The following is a 19,479-nucleotide window of genomic DNA, read 5'->3' as shown; positions in this document are numbered from 1 at the left end:
ATTTTTTTTTTTCGTTTCATTCGCTTTTTCCGTTTTTTGCTTTTTCGGAAATCCGAAAATTTCCCGAATTTACGAAAAAAGCAAAAAGACTGATTTTTTTTTTAAATTGACGAATTTCCGAAAAAATAAAAAAAACGAAAATAACAAACGAAAAAAACGATTTTTTTGGCAGTGCACGTCTAGTCTTCAGAGAAGAATTTCGAATTTTGGTATTTTCGTATTTACGAATTTCTAAAATTGAAAAATTTGAAATTCGAAAATTTCTAACATTTCTAAAAATTTCAATTTTCGAACTTCGAAATTTCGAATTTCCGAAATTCGGAAATACGAAAATTCGGAAATACGAAAATTCGAAATTTGAAAAATTCGAAGTTGAAAAATTCGAAAATGGAAAAATTCGAATTTTAGAATTTTTCAAATATCGAATTTTTCAAATATCGAATTTTTCAATTTTTCAAATATCGAATTTTTCATTTTTCGAATTTTTCAAAATGTGAAAAATTCAAAATTTGAAAAATTCAAAATGTGAAAAAATTCAAAATGTGAAAAAATTCTAAATGGGAAAAAATTCGAAAATGGAAATTTGGATGACACTGCTGGACATCTTCCGATGCCAAAGGGAAGTAAGCATGATGTGTCTTTCATATGCTGCATTGTTTCCTTGGCTGACCAGTGCATCTACGGTCCTCAACGTTGCCCCTTTCTTTGTGCTTCTTTCGTATTTCCGAAATTCGAAAATTGAAAAAATCGAAAAAAATTATTTTTTTTTCAAATTTCGAATTTTTCAATTTCCGAATTTTGGTATTTCCGAATTTTCGTATTTACGAATTTCGAAAATGAAAAATTCTAAAATTGAAAAATTTGAAATTCGAAAATTTCTAAAATTTTCAATTTTCGAAATTTCGAATTTCCGAAAATTCGAAATTTGAAAAAATCGAAATTTGAAAAAATCGAAATTTCGAAAATTGAAAAATTCGAAAATGGAAAAATTCGAATTTTAGAATTTTTCAAATATCGAATTTTTCTATTTTTCAATTTTCGAATTTTTAAATTTTCGAAATTTCGTATTTCCGAAATTCGAAAATTGAAAAATTCGAAAATTGAAAAAATCGAAAATTGAAAAAATCGAAAATTGAATTTTCTTTTTCAAATTTTTCTATTTCCGAATTTCGAAAATTCGAAATTGAAAGATTTTCGAATTTTTCAATTTTCGAAATTTTGAAATTTCGTATTTCCGAATATTTTCGTATTTCCGAATATTTTCGTATTTCCGATGTCGAAATTTCGAAAATTGAAAAATTCGAAAACTGAAAAATGCGAAAATTCAAAAACTGAAAAATTCGAAATACGAAACTTATTAACCACTTCAGCCCCGGAACGTTTTGCTGCTCAATGACCAGGCCACTTTTTGCGATTCGGCATGGCGTCGCTTTAACTGACAATTGCGCGGCCCTGCATCGTGGCTCCCAAACAAAACTGGCATCCTTTTTTTCCCCACATATAGAGCTTTCTTTTGGTGGTATTTGATCACCTCTGCGTTTTTTGCGCTATAAACAAAAATAGAGCGACAATTTTGAAAAAAATGAATATTTTTTACTTTTTGCTATAATAAATATCCCCCAAAAATATATATAAAAACATTGTTTTTCCTCAGTTTAGGCCGATACCTATTCTTCTACATATTTTTCGTAAAAAAAAAAAGCAATAAGCGTTTATTGATTGGTTTGCGCAAAAGTTATAGCTCTTACAAAATTATGTAATTTTTAATAATATTTATTTTTTTACTAGTAATGGCGGCGATCAGCGATTTTTATCGGTACTGCGACATTATGGCGGACACTTTTGACACATTTTTGGGACCATTGGCATTTTTATAGCGATCAGTGCTATAAAAATGCATTGATTACTATAAAAATGCCACTGGCAGGGAAGGGGTTAACACTAGGGGGCGAGGAAAGGGTTAAGTATGTTCCCTGGGTGTGTTCCAACTGAAGGGGGGGTGGGACTGACTTGGGGAAATGACAAATCGCTGTTCATACATTGTATGAACAGGTGATAGGTCATTTCCCCCCCTGACAGGACCGGGAGCTGTGTGTTTACACACACAGCTCCCGATTCTCGATCTGTAACGAGCGATCGCAGGTGCCCGGTGGCGATCACGCGCGCCGGGATCAGGGACGAGCAGGGGGCGTGCGCGCGCCACTATTGGCTGAAAGGCGAGATGACGTATAGCTACGTGATCTCGCCCAGCCGTGCCGATCTGCCGCCGTATAACTGCGGCAGCTGGTCGGCAAGTAGTTAAGAACTATCTTCAGCATAAAGAACAAGTCCTGGCATTGATGGCTTGGCCCCCAGAGAGCCCTAATCTCAAAATAGAGGGATTCCGCAAAGAGATAGAAGGATTTGAGGCAGTCTACATCAACAGATCTGTGGTTAGTTCTCCCTAATGTTTGGAACAACCTACCTGCTGAGTTCCGTCAAAAACTGTGTGCAAGTGTACCTAGAAGAATTGATGCTGCTTGGAAGGCAAAGGGTGGTCACACCAAATATTGATCTGGATTTCTCTTCTGTTTATTTACTTTCCATTTTCGTCATTTAAAAAAAATAAACTATTAACACTTACTTCTGAAAGAATTCCTAATTTACAGCATTTTGTTTCACAACGGTCTAAGACTTTGCACAGTACTGTATACACACACACACACACACACACACAATATATATTTTTCACGCCCTTACAAAACACCACAATTTCTTTTTAGAGGATTCTAGAGCTTTTATTACATCCTATGTTTTTTGTATGATACAGCATTCACATACATGATGTTTTTCTAGACTTTTTTTCTTGTTTTTGTTAAAAAAAAGAAAGGTTTGGGAGCAGCATATGGGCCGTTGTCGCAATCCTGAGCAAATGGAAAATAAATAAATACTACATCATCGACTGAAAACTACTCAGAGCTTCCACCACCTTCTGGTTCTCCGTCTCCAACTGTTTCATCTAGGGGGAGATAGGGGGGTTTAAGGTTAAATACATATATCATGGATAGCAAAACACATTTTTTGACTGTGATTTTTTTTTTTTTTTTATAACTGTGACCAAAACATGTTTTCTACAGCAAGCAACCTCATATTGTTACTTTTAAATATTTCACGGATAAAAAATATCTTTACTGAAAAGAGGGCCATCCAGATGAGACAGCGACCTTGTGAAGATTAAAGTGGAGGTTCACCCGGAAATGTTAATTTTTAACATTAGATTGAGGCTCATTTAGTCTAGGGGAATCGGGTAGTTTTTTTTAAAATCAAAGCCGTACTTACCGTTTTAGAGATACATCTTCTCCGCCGCTTCCGGGTATTGGCTGCGGGACTGGGCGTTCCTATTTGATTGACAGGCTTCCGACGGTCGCATACATCGCGTCACGATTTTCCGAAAGTAGCCGAACGTCGGTGCGCAGGCACCGTATAGAGCCGCACCGACGTTCGGCTTCTTTCGGCTACTCGTGATGCGATGTATGCGACCGTCGGAAGCCTGTCAATCAAATAGAAACGCCCAGTCCCGCAGCCCATACCCAGGAGCGGCGGAGAAGATCTATCTCTAAAACGGTAAGTACTGCTTCGTTTTTAAAAAAACTACCCGATTCCCCTTGACAAAATGAGCATCAATCTAATGTTTAAAAAAAAATTTCGGGTGAACTCCCGCTTTAAAGTGAACCTGTCATGATAGAAATGTACAGGCTGCCATTCCTGTACTGTTCCTATAAATTCGGATTGCCTGGCTGTTAGACTGATTTTCTAGCAGAGTGACTGATCTACAACAAGTAGATCAGGAAAATCAGGTAAAAGTACTTATCGGTATAAGCAGTACTGAAAAAAAGGTCTCCATGAAAGTGGGGCAACTAGCATTTCCCAGATTGAGCTGTCACATCAATAGAAGGAGCCGATGCAGGGCTAGAGAAAGTGGAGAGAAGGCAAAGAAGGTGGAAAACAGAGGGAGCAAAAAGAGAAGAGCAAGGCCCCTTTCACACTAGGCGGACTCCATCTCAGCGGAGTCCACCAGCTCAGCGGGAGATCTCTCCACAGATCTCTCCGCAGAGCAGGTGGATGGCAAGTCCCTCTCTGCTCAATGAGCGTGGAGGGGCTTGTGCAGCACCGCCGTCTCCTATGGAGAGATCGGACGAAAACGGACAGCATGTCCGTTTTCATCAGATCTTACCCAATCCGATCCGCCATGGACGGATGGCGACATATCGCCATCCGTCTGATTTTAGCGGATCGGATGTCAGCGGACATGTCTACGCTGACATCCAACGCTCCATGGAGAAGTATGGAGCGGCCGTTCAGGTCCGCCGACAAATATGACAGGCGGACCTGAACGGTCCGACCGTGTGAGAGGGGCCTTAGAAGAAGAGAGGCAAAGAGAGAGGCGAAAACAGGAGAGAGTTGGGGGGGGCGAATGAAAAGAGGGGAGGGAGTGAATATCATACAATGGTATGTCCATTATTAGAGTCCATAGAGTGATGAATAGCAGCACCAGCTCCCTGAAATAGGCAACTCTATGATATGGAAGAGAAGAACAGAGGGGCACCAGACTAAGTGCAGCGTTAAAAATACCTGTTTAATAAAGTGAAGACGAGGGTCAACTCACATGTGGGTGGAAAATGACTGTAGGAAGCGGCCAATCGCTGCAGTTTTAAGGCTAATTATCCTAAAGAAATGTTGTTGATGTATTGTGCTATGTTTGTAAGGGACTGCATATGTGTGCCAGAGTCCCGCTTTATTATATCAGACTGTCAAGTAACTCTCCAGCCCTGTCCCATTCATTTCCTTATATTAGATGTGTCTGTCAGCCAATCAGGTCTGAGGAAAAAGCGGAAGCTTCAAAAAGCAGTACTGCCCACTTTACGTCAGCGTGGCCTAAGTAGTGATGTCACGTCCGGTCCGGTGCCATCTTGCATTCCATGCTGGTTACGGAGGCAATCGGCCGCATTCTACAGTCATCTGTTTACACAGCCACTGCCTGATGCTGCCAATTCACCGGGACGATCCAGGGAGTTTCAGAGACTGGCTGTTACCATTACATATGTGCTTGCATCATCCACCCATATGCGAGTTGCCCCTTGCCTTAGCTTAAATTAACTGGTATTTTTAATGCGGCAATAACTCGACGGGCAAAACACATCGTTTTGCTCGTCGAGTTCCTTGTGAAGCCGCCGAGGATCTCTGCGAGCCAAGTTTCCTCATTGACTAACAAGGAAATAGAGAACTTGTTCTCTATTTGGCTCGACGAGTTCCTCGTCGGTTTCCTCGGCCAAAAGTGTACACACGGCCGGGTTTCTCGGCAGAATACGGCTCCGATCGAGTTTCTGGCTGAATTCTGCCGAGAAACTCGGTCGTGTGTACGGGGCCTGAGATGGGTGAAGAGGGAAGAGGAGGAAAGACACAAAAATGTATGAGTGAGAAGAAAAAAAGACATTGAGAGAGCGTGAGAAGAGGATAGGGACAGAGAGGGAGCATAAGGCAGAAAGAGCAGGATAGGGATAAGGGGAGAGAGAGGAGGGAGAAAAGAGGAAGAGCAAAGGAAGTGAGGGAGGAATAGAGGAGAGTGGAGGAAAGGGGAAGAGAAGAAGAAAGAAAGGAGAGGCTACATTATTGGTGGGAGACTGACAAGGACCCAACAGCTTTAAAACTGGAGCTCAGCTCTAATCTACAGTATCATATATACCTCTTCCTTCTAACAGACCCTACTATGAGCTGAAACTCACCTTGTCAGCATCTTGTTGCTGTACTGCAGTGGGAACTTTGCTGCGGTAATCTGCTCCAGACACCCGCTCCTGCAGTTTCTCTAGCTGTCGGCTCAGCTCGGTTTTCTTCACTTGCAGCTTAGCCACTTCTTTTTCTACATCAATAAGACCCTGCCAGGAGACACAAGAATAAATATCACCTTCTGTACCCGAGTGCTGCAAATAAACAGGGCTGTGCTTTCCAGCGGCAGTCATCCCGTTATGTCACTATATTGCCCTGCAGTGCTCACCTTGAGAATAAGGTAGACGGTGGCTTTATCAGATGCGGTGTTAACAGCACTGCCCTCTGGAGCGGGGTCTGCAGGCTGCAGGATCATCAAAGAGCGAGAAGAGGAGAGGACTGTGATGTATGAAGTATAAGCAGCAACCACAGCCCTGGTATCATCATCCTCACACCTAACGTAACCTAGGAGGACAAAGGAGGAGAGAGAGTTAATGGCTTGTGGCAGTACCAAACTGTTCCCAGTAAGACACTAATATGTAGCTATAGTGGCTCACTGGATCATTTTGCAGATTAACATGTATTTCTCTTTACTTGCAGCATTTTTAAAGAGACAAAAAATAAGTGAATGTGCATTCAGAGTTGTACTTGATGAGTTTTTCTTTTTTTGTGCAGACTTACACTTCAAAGCTGTAGTAAACCGTGTCAGTTTAAAAAAACAAACAAACCTGCAAAGCAATTGCATAATATGCATCACATACTAGCACATTATCAAATACTCCCCTTCAGGGCCGTCTTTAAGGCAGGGCGAAAGGGGCAGCTGCCCTGGGCCCTGTCGATGTTGTGGGGCCCAAAGCAGCTGCCTCTTACTTGCCAACTATCCCAGTTTAAATTCCCTTGTCCCTTGAAGTTTTAGTCCTGTGCTGTGTCCAGATATCTCAGTGTGAAGTGCTACTAATGCTGTCCAGCTCTGCCCTATTGTTGTGCACAGATGACTCACCTGCAGACCCTGTGTTTACATGTAAATAGCCGTCATTCATATGCAAATAACGGGAGCATTCATATGTAAATAGCGGAGACATTCATATGTAAATGAAGGCAGCATTCATATGTATATCATGACCCTCTGCAATGAAGAGATGATGTGCTGTAGCCTCTAGCAACCAATTAATGAGCAGTATTACTGTACACTAATCTCTAGCAACCAATCAACAACAAGAAATCATGTGCTGTAAACTCTAGCAACTAATCAGTGAGCTGTAATGTCTGCTCTAACCTCTAGCAACCAGTCAGTAAGTGGTAATGATATGCTGTAACCTCTGCAAACCAATCGCAATCACTGCCTGATCTGATACAGTAAACTGATTTTAAGTCTAGCTGATATTTATTGTATGTCTCAGAGCAGGTGGAGAGCAAAATTGCATGGGGGGGGCAAGATTTTTTTTTGCACAGGGGCCAATCAAAATTAAAGACGGCCCTGCTCCCCTTAGAAAGAAGCCCTCCAGTAGTGCGCTGTCATCGCTGAGAGGGCTGACATCTTCCCCGGTTCTTCCTTCCAGGTTTGCGGGCTCCAGCGGTGAGATTGGCCTGGAGCTGTGATGACATTATATACGCACCCGCTGCGCGCCCCCGGAGCCGATGCAAGTGCCCAGCCACGATCGCTCGTGACACAGCAAGAACCGGATCTGTGTGTGTAAACACACAGATCCCGGTTCTTTCAGGGGAGTAATGACTGATCATGTGTTCATACAAAGTATGAACAGCAATCTGTCATTTCCCCTATTAAGTCCCATCCCCATTCAGTTAGAACACAGAGAGGGAACACAGTTAACCCCTTGATCGCCCCCTAGTGTTAACCCCTTCCTGCCAGTGACAATTTTACAGTACACAGTGCGTTTTTATAGCACTGATCGCTGTAAAATTGTCACTGGTCCCAAAAATGTGTCAAAAGTGTCTGATCTGTCCACCATAATGTCACAGTCCCATTAAAAATAACAGATCGCCGCCATTACTTGTAAAAAATAAAATAATAAGAATGCCATAATGATTTTTTTTGCCAAAAATATGTAGAAGAATACATATCAGCCTAAAGTTTTTTTTAAAAAAAATGTTTGATATTTATTATAGCAAAAAGTAAAAGATATATATATATATTTTTTTCAAAATTGTTGATGTTCTTTTGTTCATAGCGCAAAAAAATAAAAACCGCAGAGGTGATCAAATACAACCAAAAGAAAAAAGTTATATTTGTGGGAAAAAAGGACGCAACTTTTGTTTGGGTACAGCGTCGCATGACCGCGCAATTGTCAGTTAAAATGACGCGGTGCCAAAATTGTAAAAAGTGCTCTGGTCGGGAAGGGGGGTAAATTCTTCCGGGGCTGAATCAGTTAATATAGGCTTAACTCTAGGTAAAAATCACAAAGCGGGCTTTACTACCGCTTAAAGGCAAAGCTGTAACCGTTTACATCTCAAGATGGTCCATGACCAAAATGTGGTCAATGAAACCTTGCCATTCAGTAGTATATCACCAGGGTTTTACTCAGTTTATCTCAGGATACAGCACAACAAAGACAACAGTTTAGTCTTGTAGCGCCAGGGTCCTAGCTTAAATGTCCACCAGTGTTTCTCAACTCTAGTCCTCAAGGCGCCCCAACAGGTCATGTTTTCAGGATTTCCCTCAGTATAAACAGCTGTGGTAATTACTAAAGCATTGAAACTGATCAAATCACCTGTGCAAAATAATGGGAAGCCTGAAAACATGACCTGTTGGGGCGCCTTGAGGACTGGAGTGGAGAAACATTGGAGTCTAAACACCTCATGATAGCTAAACTGGACTTTCTGGGCCAGATTCTCAAAGGGCTTACGACGGCGCAACGCCATTTGCGCCGTCGTAAGTCCTAATCTGGCCCGGCGTATCTATGCGACTGATTCTTAGATTCAGTTACGCATAAATATCCATTAGATCTGACAGGCGTAAGGCTCTTACGCTGTCAGATCTTAGATGCATTTTTTTCCCCCGCCGCTAGGTGTCGCCGACGTCGTTTTCCCCGTCGTCTATGCAAATTAGCTATTTACGCGAGATTCCCGAACGTACGCACGGTTGACGCAGAGAATTTACGACGTTTCCGTAGCTTTTGCGACGCGTAAAGTTGCCCCTGCTATATGAGGGGCAACCAATGTTAAGTATGGCCGTCGTTCCCGCGTCGAAATTTAAAAAAGTACGTCGTTTGCGCAAGTCGTCCGTGAATGGCGCTGGATGCCATTTACGTTAACGTCGAAACCAATGACGTCCATGCGACATAATTTAGCGCAATGCACGTCGGGAAATTTTAGGGACGGCGCATGCGCAGTACGATCGGCGCGGGAACGCGCCTAATTTAAATGATCCACGCCCCCTTCCTGGATCATTTGAATTAGGCGGGCTTGCGCCGGAGAATTTACGCTACGCCGCCGCAACTTTACAGGCAAGTGCTTTGTGAATCAAGCACTTGCCCGTAAAACTTGCGGCCGCGTAACGTAAATGAGATACGTTACGCCGCCACTGTTTTACGCCAGTCTACGAGAATCTGGCCCTCTGTGTGACTTTGGTTGTGACATTAAAACATAACCTTCTCTCAATCAGGGAGAAATAGGAATTAGTCTATGCACTCTGAATAGCAATACTGTTAAATATGATCAATAAAAGACCAGTTCACTTCAGGATAACCAAAAGAACAGCAGCTGATGATACCCAATTATCCCTGCAGATTATTGTTTATGGCCTGTCTAAATACAACTATAGTACAAACACATTGATTCCAAAGTCTGAGTATCATAAAAGCTTTCTTGGCCACTCCTCAACAGAAACACTGTCCTATATAATAAAAGATGGAACCATCGTGTTCAAAGTCCTGTGAAAAGAGGAAGGGGAGCCCTAACTACTGAAGGAAATGCAATAAACATTTTAAACAAATAACATTGCTCCTATCAAGAGACAGTGACCTGCCCTGCTATGGCTGAGACTGGGATAGTACTGCTATGGAAGATACAAGGGAGTCGTACATTTTTTCTTTTAGCTAGGCAGCAGAAAAAAAACTGTATAATGTTTGGGGGTTAGAAGTAATGTCTAGCAAAAATACGGATTTAAACTTGTAAACAAAAAGTGCCAACAAGATCCTGGTTTAACCACTAGCCGACCGCGCACCGCCGTTCTACGTCGGCAGGTCGAGAGCACGTAGTATAAAGTCCTCTCTCTCAGCCGCCACTAGGCTCGCCCCCGACTCCCGTGTGTGTGCCCGGCAGGCGCGATCGCCGCCGGGCACACGCGATTGCTCGTTACAGAGCGGGGACCGGGAGCTGTGTGTGTAAACACACAGCTCCCGGTCCTGTCAGCAGGGGAAATGCTGATCTTCGGTTCATACAATGTATGAACCGAGGATCAGTGTTTCCCTTAGTGAGGCCCCCCCCCCCCCCCCACAGTAAGAACACACCCAGGCATACTTAACCCCTTCCCCGCCCCCTAGTGTTAACCCCTTCACTGCCAGCGGCATTTTTATAGTAATTCAATGCATTTTTATAGCACTGATCGCTATAAAAATGCCAATGGTCCCAAAAATGTGTCAAAAGTGTCCGAAGTGTCCGCCTTAATGTCGCAATACCGAAAAAAAAAAATCGCTGATCGCCGCCATTACTAGTCAAAAATATATATTAATAAAAATGACATAAAAATACCCCCTATTTTGTAAACGCTATAACTTTTGCGCAAACCAATCAATAAACGCTTATTGCGATTTTTTTTTTTACGAAAAATATGTAGAAGAATACGTATCGGCCTAAACTGAGGAAAAAAAATGTTTTTTTATATATTTTTGGGGGATATTTATTACAGCAAAAAGTAAAAAATATTCATTTTTTTCAAAATTGTCGCTCTATTTTTGTTTATAGCGCAAAAAAATAAAAAACGCAGAGGTGATCAAATACCACCAAAAGAAAGCTCTATTTGTGGGAAAAAAAGGACACCAATTTTGTTTGGGAGCCACGTCGCACGACCGCGCAATTGTCTGTTAAAGCGACGCAGTCCCGAATCGCAAAAAGTACTCTGGTCTTTGGGCAGCAATATGGTCCGGGGGATAAGTGGTTAAAGTAAATAATTCTAGCATTGCAATGACTTGCAGAGGAAGTCCACAATGCATGGCAGCATATGTGTTATCTGCTGTGCAATGTGCTGTGTACCAGACAAGAACATATCAATAATTGCACCATCTAGTGGTCTCCTCAAAGAATGCAACTTTTGGACCCAAAATCTATTCCATATCTGTATTTTTTACCTTGTACAGTTCTCTTTATTATGTATGAGTACTTACAGTCTGCTTTTGTCTTGGTGAGATTGTAGTCAGCCCGCAGAGACCGGATGGATTTCACTATAAGCAATGCAATATCCATCTTCCTCTCAGTGCCTTCGTGTCGCCAGCGGAACTGCAAACAGAAAATATACAGAAAGGAATGATTCCGGACATCATGTGTTGTGGTATGAAAACGGTCTTTGTGGGACCTTAAACAACCAAAAACACAGCTAGGTGTTTGTCAGGGGTAACAGATACATGTCTGTCCCACAAACCCCACTCTTCACCCTGATATTTTAGAGACATAACCTATTATATGTATGTTCTTATGAAGCTTCCTCACTCAATAGGCCTTGTTAAATTGGAACTAAACTGTATCTGAAGACCACAAACCAAATTTTATTCATTGTTAACATTTAAAGCAAACTCACTTTTCCATCCATTTCACCCGGAAATGTTAATTTTTAACATTGGATTGAGGCTCATTTTGTCTAGGGGAATCGGGTAGTTTTTTTAAAAACGAAGCAGTACTTACCGTTTTAGAGAGCGATCTTCTCCGCCGCTTCCGGGTATGGGCTGCGGGACTGGGCATTCCTATTTGATTAACAGTCTTCCGACAGGCTTCCGACGGTCGCATACATCGTGTCACGATTTTCCTAAAGTAGCCGAACGTCGGTGCGCAGGCGCCGTATAGAGCCGCACCCACGTTCGGCTTCTTTCGGCTACTCGTGACGCGATGTATGCGACCGTCGGAAGCCTGTCAATCAAATAGGAACGCCCAGTCCCGAAGACCATACCCGGAAGCAGCAGAGAAGATCGCTCTCTAAAACGGTAAGTACTGCTTCGATTTAAAAAAAACTACCCGATTCCCCTTGACAAAATGAGCATCAATCTAATGTTAAAAAAAAAAAATTCGGGTGAACTCCCGCTTTAAGTAAGGGCAGATGATTAACGTAGCATTTACTTCCAGGACTCCATCTGCCCTTACCACAGGCATGCAGGCAGAAGAATGTGCTTAGCTAAGAATCCTCCCCTCCCATCCTCCAGATGAAAGAAAATGAATGCCCTTGAAGACTCCTGGGATATATGAAATCATTTTGGTCTAGGCCGATAAAATAAGTAAAAAAAGTAAAAATAATAAACCTTCCTACCTATTTAATAATGCTAGCAGCAGAAGAATTAAAACGAGTTCATGTTTATTGAGAGAGCTCAGTTCCACTTTAACTTGCATGCAGACTTTGCAGAGAAGATTACCATATACACTCGAGTACAAGTCCTTTTTTTAGGGCTGAAAATACACCCCTCTGCTTATACTCGAGTCAGTGTACCTGAAAATCTTGTCAGGCTCCGGGCGTCCATTGTTTAAATTTTGCGGTCTCCTCCTGGTCCTGCTCCTTGATAGGCGTTTCCCAGCAGCCTATCACGGACGTCCTCTCATCCTCGGACTCAGTTTCCCAGTGTCTGCTGGGAAACTGAGTCCGAGGATGAGAAGAGGTCCGTGATAGGCTGCTGGGAAACGCCTATCACGGAATGGGACCAGGAGGAGACCGTGTCATTTAAACATCCGAGCCGCATGGACATTCTCCTTTAAATTCTGTGGCAGCCCAGGATTCAGCGACACATACCATCGCAACTGGACCTCGTTTTTGGACCGGAATAGCATCCAGGGACCCTCCTCACCCCCTGCAGCGTGGCATGATGTCTGCCAAATGAAAGGGGAACAGACACCCCTAGAAAATAATGGCCTATTTGACCCAGCCAGCCTCTGGACAAATCCAAGATGGCACCGCGGCTGCAGCGCCTGCCTCTCTCCCCTCTTGGCTCTCGGTCTCACAAAGCCACAACATTGGAGATGAAGAAGATGGCTTTATGGAGCTCACCAACCCTGAGCAAGGCTTGCCCATCTCCTAAACAATGAATGGACGCCCGCAGCCTGCCAAGTATTTCAGGTACACTGACTCGGGCACAGTGAGGTTGCAATGGGCACAGTGAGGTTGCAATGGGCACAGTGAGGCATGCAAATGGGCATTGTTGACCCTCTTTTCTGCTTACAGTAGCTGCTGCATTTCCCCCCCTAGGCTTATACTCGAGTTAATACGTTTTCCATTTTTTGGGGGGTAAAATTAGGTACCTTGGGTTATACTCGAGTATATACGGTACATTAAATTTTATTTACAAAGCCTTAGGCCAATTGTTTTATTTTTACCTGTGCGGTTATTGAGCAGTTGTGTGGATTCCTCCCTATCAGACGTTGTATAGTTAGGATAGAAATAAGAGGATACTTCCAAGAGAACCCTTTCAGCAAGTGTATACAGAGAAAACTGAAGAAGAAATGTGTGCCTACGCTTATTTTTATAGTTTTATTGTGACCACTCAGCTGCCACCATTATACTAACACTAACATATATGTGAATGAGCGGCACTATTCACATTGTAATAATCATCTATAGCCAATATTCCAAAATGTATAATACCAGTGCTCTTGTGTATGTGCAAGTAAGAAAACTCCTTAGAGCCATTGTTGAAACTCGGAGGTCAAGCCAGCAACACACAGTGACTTGGTGCTCCAAGTAAAAACACTGGCCCGGATTCAGGTAGATTTGCCCCTTATTTGCGGAGGCGCAGGGCAGTGTTTTTGCCCTGCACCCCCGCAAATTTACTGCGCTACCCGTGATTCACGGAGCAGTAGCTCCGTAAATTGCGTGTGCGCTGTGTAAACTTGCCCTGCGTAAGGGCGCCTAATGTAAATGATCCCGTAGGGGGCGGGAATCATTTAAATTGGGCGCGCTCCCGCGCCGAGCGTAGAGCGCATGCTCCGTCGGGAAACTTTCCCGGCGTGCATTGCGGCAAATGACGTCGCAAGGACGTCATTTGCTTCAAAGTGAACGTGAATGGCGTCCAGCACCATTCACGAATCACTTACGCAAATTACGTAAAATTCGAACGTCGCGACGCGGGAACGACTTTAGCATTGGCTGCCCCTGCTATTTGAAGGGGCAGCCTTACGCTAAACACGCCGTACGGAAACGACGTAAATTGCGTACGCAGGGCTCGCGCAACATTGTGAATCGGTGTTAGTATGCAATTTGCATACTATACACTGAGCACAATGGGAGCACAATGGGAGCGCCCCCTAGCCTTATGCCACGCAGATTTTAGGCTGCAGTCGGCGTTACGATGTTCCTGAATCAGGAGCATTCGTAACGCCGGGGCAAGTAAGCAATTGCGCTGTGTAACCTATGGTTACACAGGCGCAATTGCTCCTTGAATCCGGGCCACTGCATGTAACCCATATAAATGCTGAACACATTTCTGTGCCACAGCGCAACTCTCATACACTACCCATTGCCCCTAGGGTCACTGAATGTAACATCTGCTTCAGATCTAACCAACTGCAGCTCACCAGAAATCTCAGACTGCGCATTATGTTAGTATGTGGGCAGCTTACAGAGAACCCATCAAGATCAAGTCAAAATGTGTTAGCTCTGTCATCTGCCCACTCTACTCTGATCAGCGGCCAGATCCCCTGTTGATCAAAATGGAGTCCACCCCATGAGAAAGGGGTGTTAGGCTGCATAGCTCAATGTAGGCTGACCTGCCAACTACCTGAGTTCAGGGCTAACACTGGAGGAGTGTAAAACTATACATTAGTGTTGGCGTTGACTAAGCAACGATAAAGTGGTGTGAAACGCATCAGCAGTTGTGATTTTTATTCTGATTTATCTTGTTGCATGGACTACTTTCAATAAAGGAATTCATTTGGGGTGCGACCACCCGGATTTGGGGTGCGGCCACCCGGACTTTCTTTGTTCACATATTTCCTGTATACTGAGCCGGCACCCTATCTGGCGAGGGAGGTGAGAGGATGCAATTCCCACCCTGAATGATTCATTACCACTTTATTCATTAGTGTTCTTTCATGTATTCAACAGAACTTTTATTACAAGACAGTTTAGTATCCGCAGTCTGCTCATTGGACGATGAATCAGTACCATTACACAGGTAGGCAACAAAAAAGGTAGTCTACACATAAAAAGGCACCACGAATCTTTCTTGCAATCAACCAAATCCATATCTTTTTTAAACCAACACGTTCCGAACTTTAATTCTTCTTGCTTGCAACAGACAGTTCCTGCCTTAACCACTTCCCGACCGCCGCATGTATATGTACGTCCACAGAATGGCACGTACAGGCAAATGGGTGTACAGGTACGTCCTTGCCTTCTAGCGGGTGGGGGGTCCGATCGGGACCCCCCCCCCACTACATGCGGCGGTCGGATTCCCGCGGGGAGCGATCCGGGACGACGGCGCGGCTATTTGTTTATAGCCGCTCCGTCGCGATCGCTCCCCTGAGCTGAAGAACGGGGAGAGTCGTATGGCGCTGCATCGATTGAGTGATCCCTTATATAGGGAGACTCGATCGATGACGTCAGTCCTACAGCCACACCCCCCTACAGTTGTAAACACACACTAAGTGAACACTAACTCCTACAGCGCCCCCTGTGGTTAACTCCCAAACTGCAACTGTCATTTTCACAATAAACAATGTCATTTAAATGCATTTTTTGCTGTGAAAATGACAATGGTCCCAAAAATGTGTCAAAATTGTCCGAAGTGTCCGCCATAATGTCGCAGTCACAAAAAAAAAAAATCGCTGATGGCCGCCATTAGTAGTAAAAAAAAAAATAATTAATAAAAATGCAATAAAACTATTCCCTATTTTGTAAACGCTATAAATTTTGCGCAAACCAATCGATAAACGCCTATTGCGATTTTTTTTTTACCAAAAATAGGTAGAAGAACACGTATCGGCCTAAACTGAGGAAAAAATAAATTTTTATATATGTTTTTGGGGGATATTTATTACAGCAAAAAGTAAAAAATATTGCATTTTTTTCAAAATTGTCGCTCTATTTTTGTTTACAGTGCAAAAAATAAAAACCGCAGAGGTGATCAAATACCACCAAAAGAAAGCTCTATTTGTGGGGAAAAAAGGACGCCAATTTTGTTTGGGAGCCACATCGCACGACTGCGCAATTGTCTGTTAAAGCGATGCAGTGCCGAATTGCAAAACCTGGCCTGGGCATTTAGCTGCCTAAAGGTCCGGGGCTTAAGTGGTTAAACAGACAAATACACAAAGTATACAAACGATGATACTCAGTAGTGCCTACCTCAGTGGTCTCAGGATAAGGAGCTACAGAGACACTTGGGAACTGCTCAGAGGATCTTCGGGGGAGGCGCTGGTAAAGCTCTTCTGTAAGGAAAGGCATGATGGGGGAAAGGAGACGGAGACCGGCATCCAGACAAGTATACAGTGTATTCTGTGCTACAGCAATGGCGATTTCATCTGAGCCAGCAAACACAGGCTTCAAACACTCCTACAAAAAAAAAAAAAAAGAGAAGGTAGAAGTCAATGGTTCATATTTAAAATTGCTTCACATTCCCATATAACCGATGGCCGTGGACTCTAATTGTATTCTGTTGCACTAAACAGGTTTTAGTGTAAAGCCCTGTACACACGACCGGGAATCCCATCAGAAAAAAAAAACGTTGGTTTTCCCGACGGGATTCCTGGCACGAGCTTGCCCTGAAAAGCAGTGTATACAGACGGCCACACAAAAACCCACCGTTCCTTTGAAAGGCAAGAACCCGGTGACGTCATCAACTACGACGAGCCGATGTCTCGACGCATTCAATTCCGTCGCCGCCATCTTGCTACACCCCAGACTAACGTTGTATGCTACCGCGCATGCGTCGAAGTGTTATCAAGCATGCGCGGTTCTTCTACCCTGTGGGTAAGCATGCAGACGACCGGTTTTCTCAACGGAAAACAGTTCGATGGGAATCCTGATGGCAAAATAGAGAGCAGGGTTCTCTATTTTCCCGTCGGGATTCACAGTTGTTTTCCTGACGGGAAAACTGCTAGGGAGCATACACACAGCCGGAATTCCCGGCCAAATGCTCTCCTGGCAGTTTTCCTGCCGGGAAAACCGGTCGTGTGTACAAGGATTAAAAGAACGAAAGAAAATTTGGCATGGATGAGACAGAAGAAAAAAGGGAATGAATAGGTTGGACTTGATGGTCTTTTTTCAACCTCACCTACTATGCAAGGCCCCATACACACAAGAGAATTTATCCGCGAATACGGTCCAGCGGACCGTTTCCGCGGATAAATCCTCTCGAGGATTTCTGCGGATTTTCATGCGATGGAGTGTACTCACCATCGCATTGAAATCCGCGCCGAAATCCTCTGGCGATGACGTGTCGCGCCGTCGCCGCGATTATGACGCGGCGACGTGCGCGACGCTGTCATATAAGGAATTCCACGCATGCGTCGAATCATTACGACGCATGCGGGGGATCCCTTCGGACGGATGGATCTGGTGAGTCTATACAGACCAGCGGATCCATCCGTTGGGATGGATTCCAGCAGATAGATTTGTTTAGCATGTCAGCAAATACCCGATCTGCTGGAATCCATCCCAGGGGAGAAATATCCGCGGAAACAGATCCGCTGGAGTGTACACACCATAGGATCTATCCGCTGAAACCCATTCGCTGGGATTTTTCAGCGGATGGATTCTTTCGTGTGTATGGGGCCTAATAGTATTTTCAATTGTTTTTGGATGCATGTGTTCAAACTTGATTATTTTTTTTATTTTTTTTTAAATGTTGCTTCTATATATAGTTCACAATTTTATATACACATGGGTTTATCCATAATTGTTTAATACATACTCAGGCTCTTCTCCCTGCTTTGCAGTGCACACAATGACAAACACAATGGGGGTTATTTACAAAAGGCAAATCAACTTTGCACTACAAGTGCAAAGTGCGCTTGAAATTGCACTGAAAGTGCAGTTGCTGTAGATCTGAGCGGGACATGCAAGGAAAATAAAAAACAGCATTTTAGCTTGCACTTGATTGGATGATAAAATTAGCAGAGCTTCCCTTCATTTCAGATCTTATCTACAGCGACTGCACTTCCAAGAGCACTTTCAGTGCAATTTCAAGTGCAGTGCAAAGTGGATTTGCCTTTAGTAAATAACCCCCGATGTGTTTTACTGCTCCTTTTCACAATGCAAGTCCAAAGACGGCCACAGATAGATCAAAATTCAGCCACTTCAGTAGGGACCGTCTGAATTTTGATCCATTGATGGGCACTGTGGTTGACCATAAGTCGATCTATCGATCAACGTCTGTTCAACCACCCTGTTAGAAAGAAATCTGCTTGATCAGAACTGCAGGCTATAAACATTTCCCCTTGTATACGTGCAGCTGCAGGATGGAGAATGTGTCTGGCAGTTGGCTTTGATAAGTTCCCGGCGGGATAGAACAGGCAAGTTTTGGACATAGGGCAACAAAAGTATCAGTGTGACATCTAATATTACTTTAGGGAAAATACTGCAACAACAACTCATATATTAAAACAATATAAACCAAAAAAAGTGCACTTGGTGAATATTCCAATAAATTATGCACAGCTGCACTCAAAACCTTTCTTCGATTTCCTTTTTAAAGGTTTTTTTTCTTTGTCTGAATTTCTCACTTCCTGTTCCTCCTCAGTAAGCTGTTCTTGCTGACTAACCCCCAGCCAGATGATGGGGGCAAGCTTACTGAGGAGAAACAGGAAGTGATAAATTCAGACAAAGAAAAAAAACATTTAGAAGGGAAATCAAAGGAAAAGGTAAGTCAACCAACAATGCACTAGCTTAAAGGAACCTATTTAGAAAATAAAAAACAAACCTTTACAACCCCTTTAAGCCATTGTTCACATAGGAGCGATTTGGCATGCGATGTGACATGTCAAATCGCATGCCAAAATCGTCGGCAGTTACCAGCAATGGCCCCCGTCCGAATCGGTGCGACGACACATTTAGGGGGACCGTACCGATTCCCAAAAGTAGTTTCTGTACTACTTTTGATGACTTTGGGGTGCGATTTCCATAGATATCTGTGCAGCAACCCACACAGATGTCTCTGAAATCGCCCCCGAAGTTGGGACTGACATGTGGAAATGAAACTGAGTTCCGCTGAACGCACACGATTTCATTCCTGCTGTCAGTGTAAACTTAGGCTAAATATTACAAAATGATAGATAGAGGAGATACTGCTGAAAATATTCTCAAAAGCAGAAAAAAAGGAAATGACATTTCTTACCAGGTACACGTCACAGAGCTCATACAGCCAGAAGTTGTATATTGCTGTGGTAATTCCTGGGAAGTCGTAATTCTGGAAACCTGTGCTACACAGATCGACCGCCAGACTGAGACGACTTAGGATCCAGAGATCGGCCAAACTTTCTTGTCCAGTGGGCTAAAAACATAGAAATTCAATATAATTCCCTATAAGAATCACACAAATCACTTAATTTAAAAGAGAACATTTAAAAAAATACACCAACTCTGGGTTTTAC

At 43.3% G+C, this 19,479-nt stretch overlaps 1 protein-coding gene across 5 annotated transcripts in view; it reads right to left on the bottom strand.

Moving 5' to 3' along the window:
- Positions 1-2,751: 2,751 nt before the first annotated feature.
- VARS1 (valyl-tRNA synthetase 1) overlaps positions 2,752-19,479 on the bottom strand; it is a 101,994-nt gene continuing 85,266 nt past the window's right edge. For all 5 annotated transcript variants that reach the window (XM_040323482.1, XM_040323484.1, XM_040323483.1 and 2 more), the window contains exons 26-31: positions 19,224-19,379; positions 16,235-16,441; positions 11,085-11,196; positions 6,032-6,207; positions 5,763-5,912; positions 2,752-2,998 (exon numbers count right to left, since the gene is read on the bottom strand). In XM_040323482.1, coding sequence (XP_040179416.1) covers positions 2,930-2,998; positions 5,763-5,912; positions 6,032-6,207; positions 11,085-11,196; positions 16,235-16,441; positions 19,224-19,379 — 870 coding nt within the window. In that variant the 3' untranslated portion in view covers positions 2,752-2,929. The remainder of the gene's footprint in view (positions 2,999-5,762; positions 5,913-6,031; positions 6,208-11,084; positions 11,197-16,234; positions 16,442-19,223; positions 19,380-19,479) is intronic.

Source organism: Rana temporaria, chromosome 9, assembly GCF_905171775.1.
Source record: "Rana temporaria chromosome 9, aRanTem1.1, whole genome shotgun sequence".
NCBI lineage: Eukaryota > Metazoa > Chordata > Amphibia > Anura > Ranidae > Rana > Rana temporaria.
This window is presented reverse-complemented; position numbering and strand designations above follow the sequence as displayed.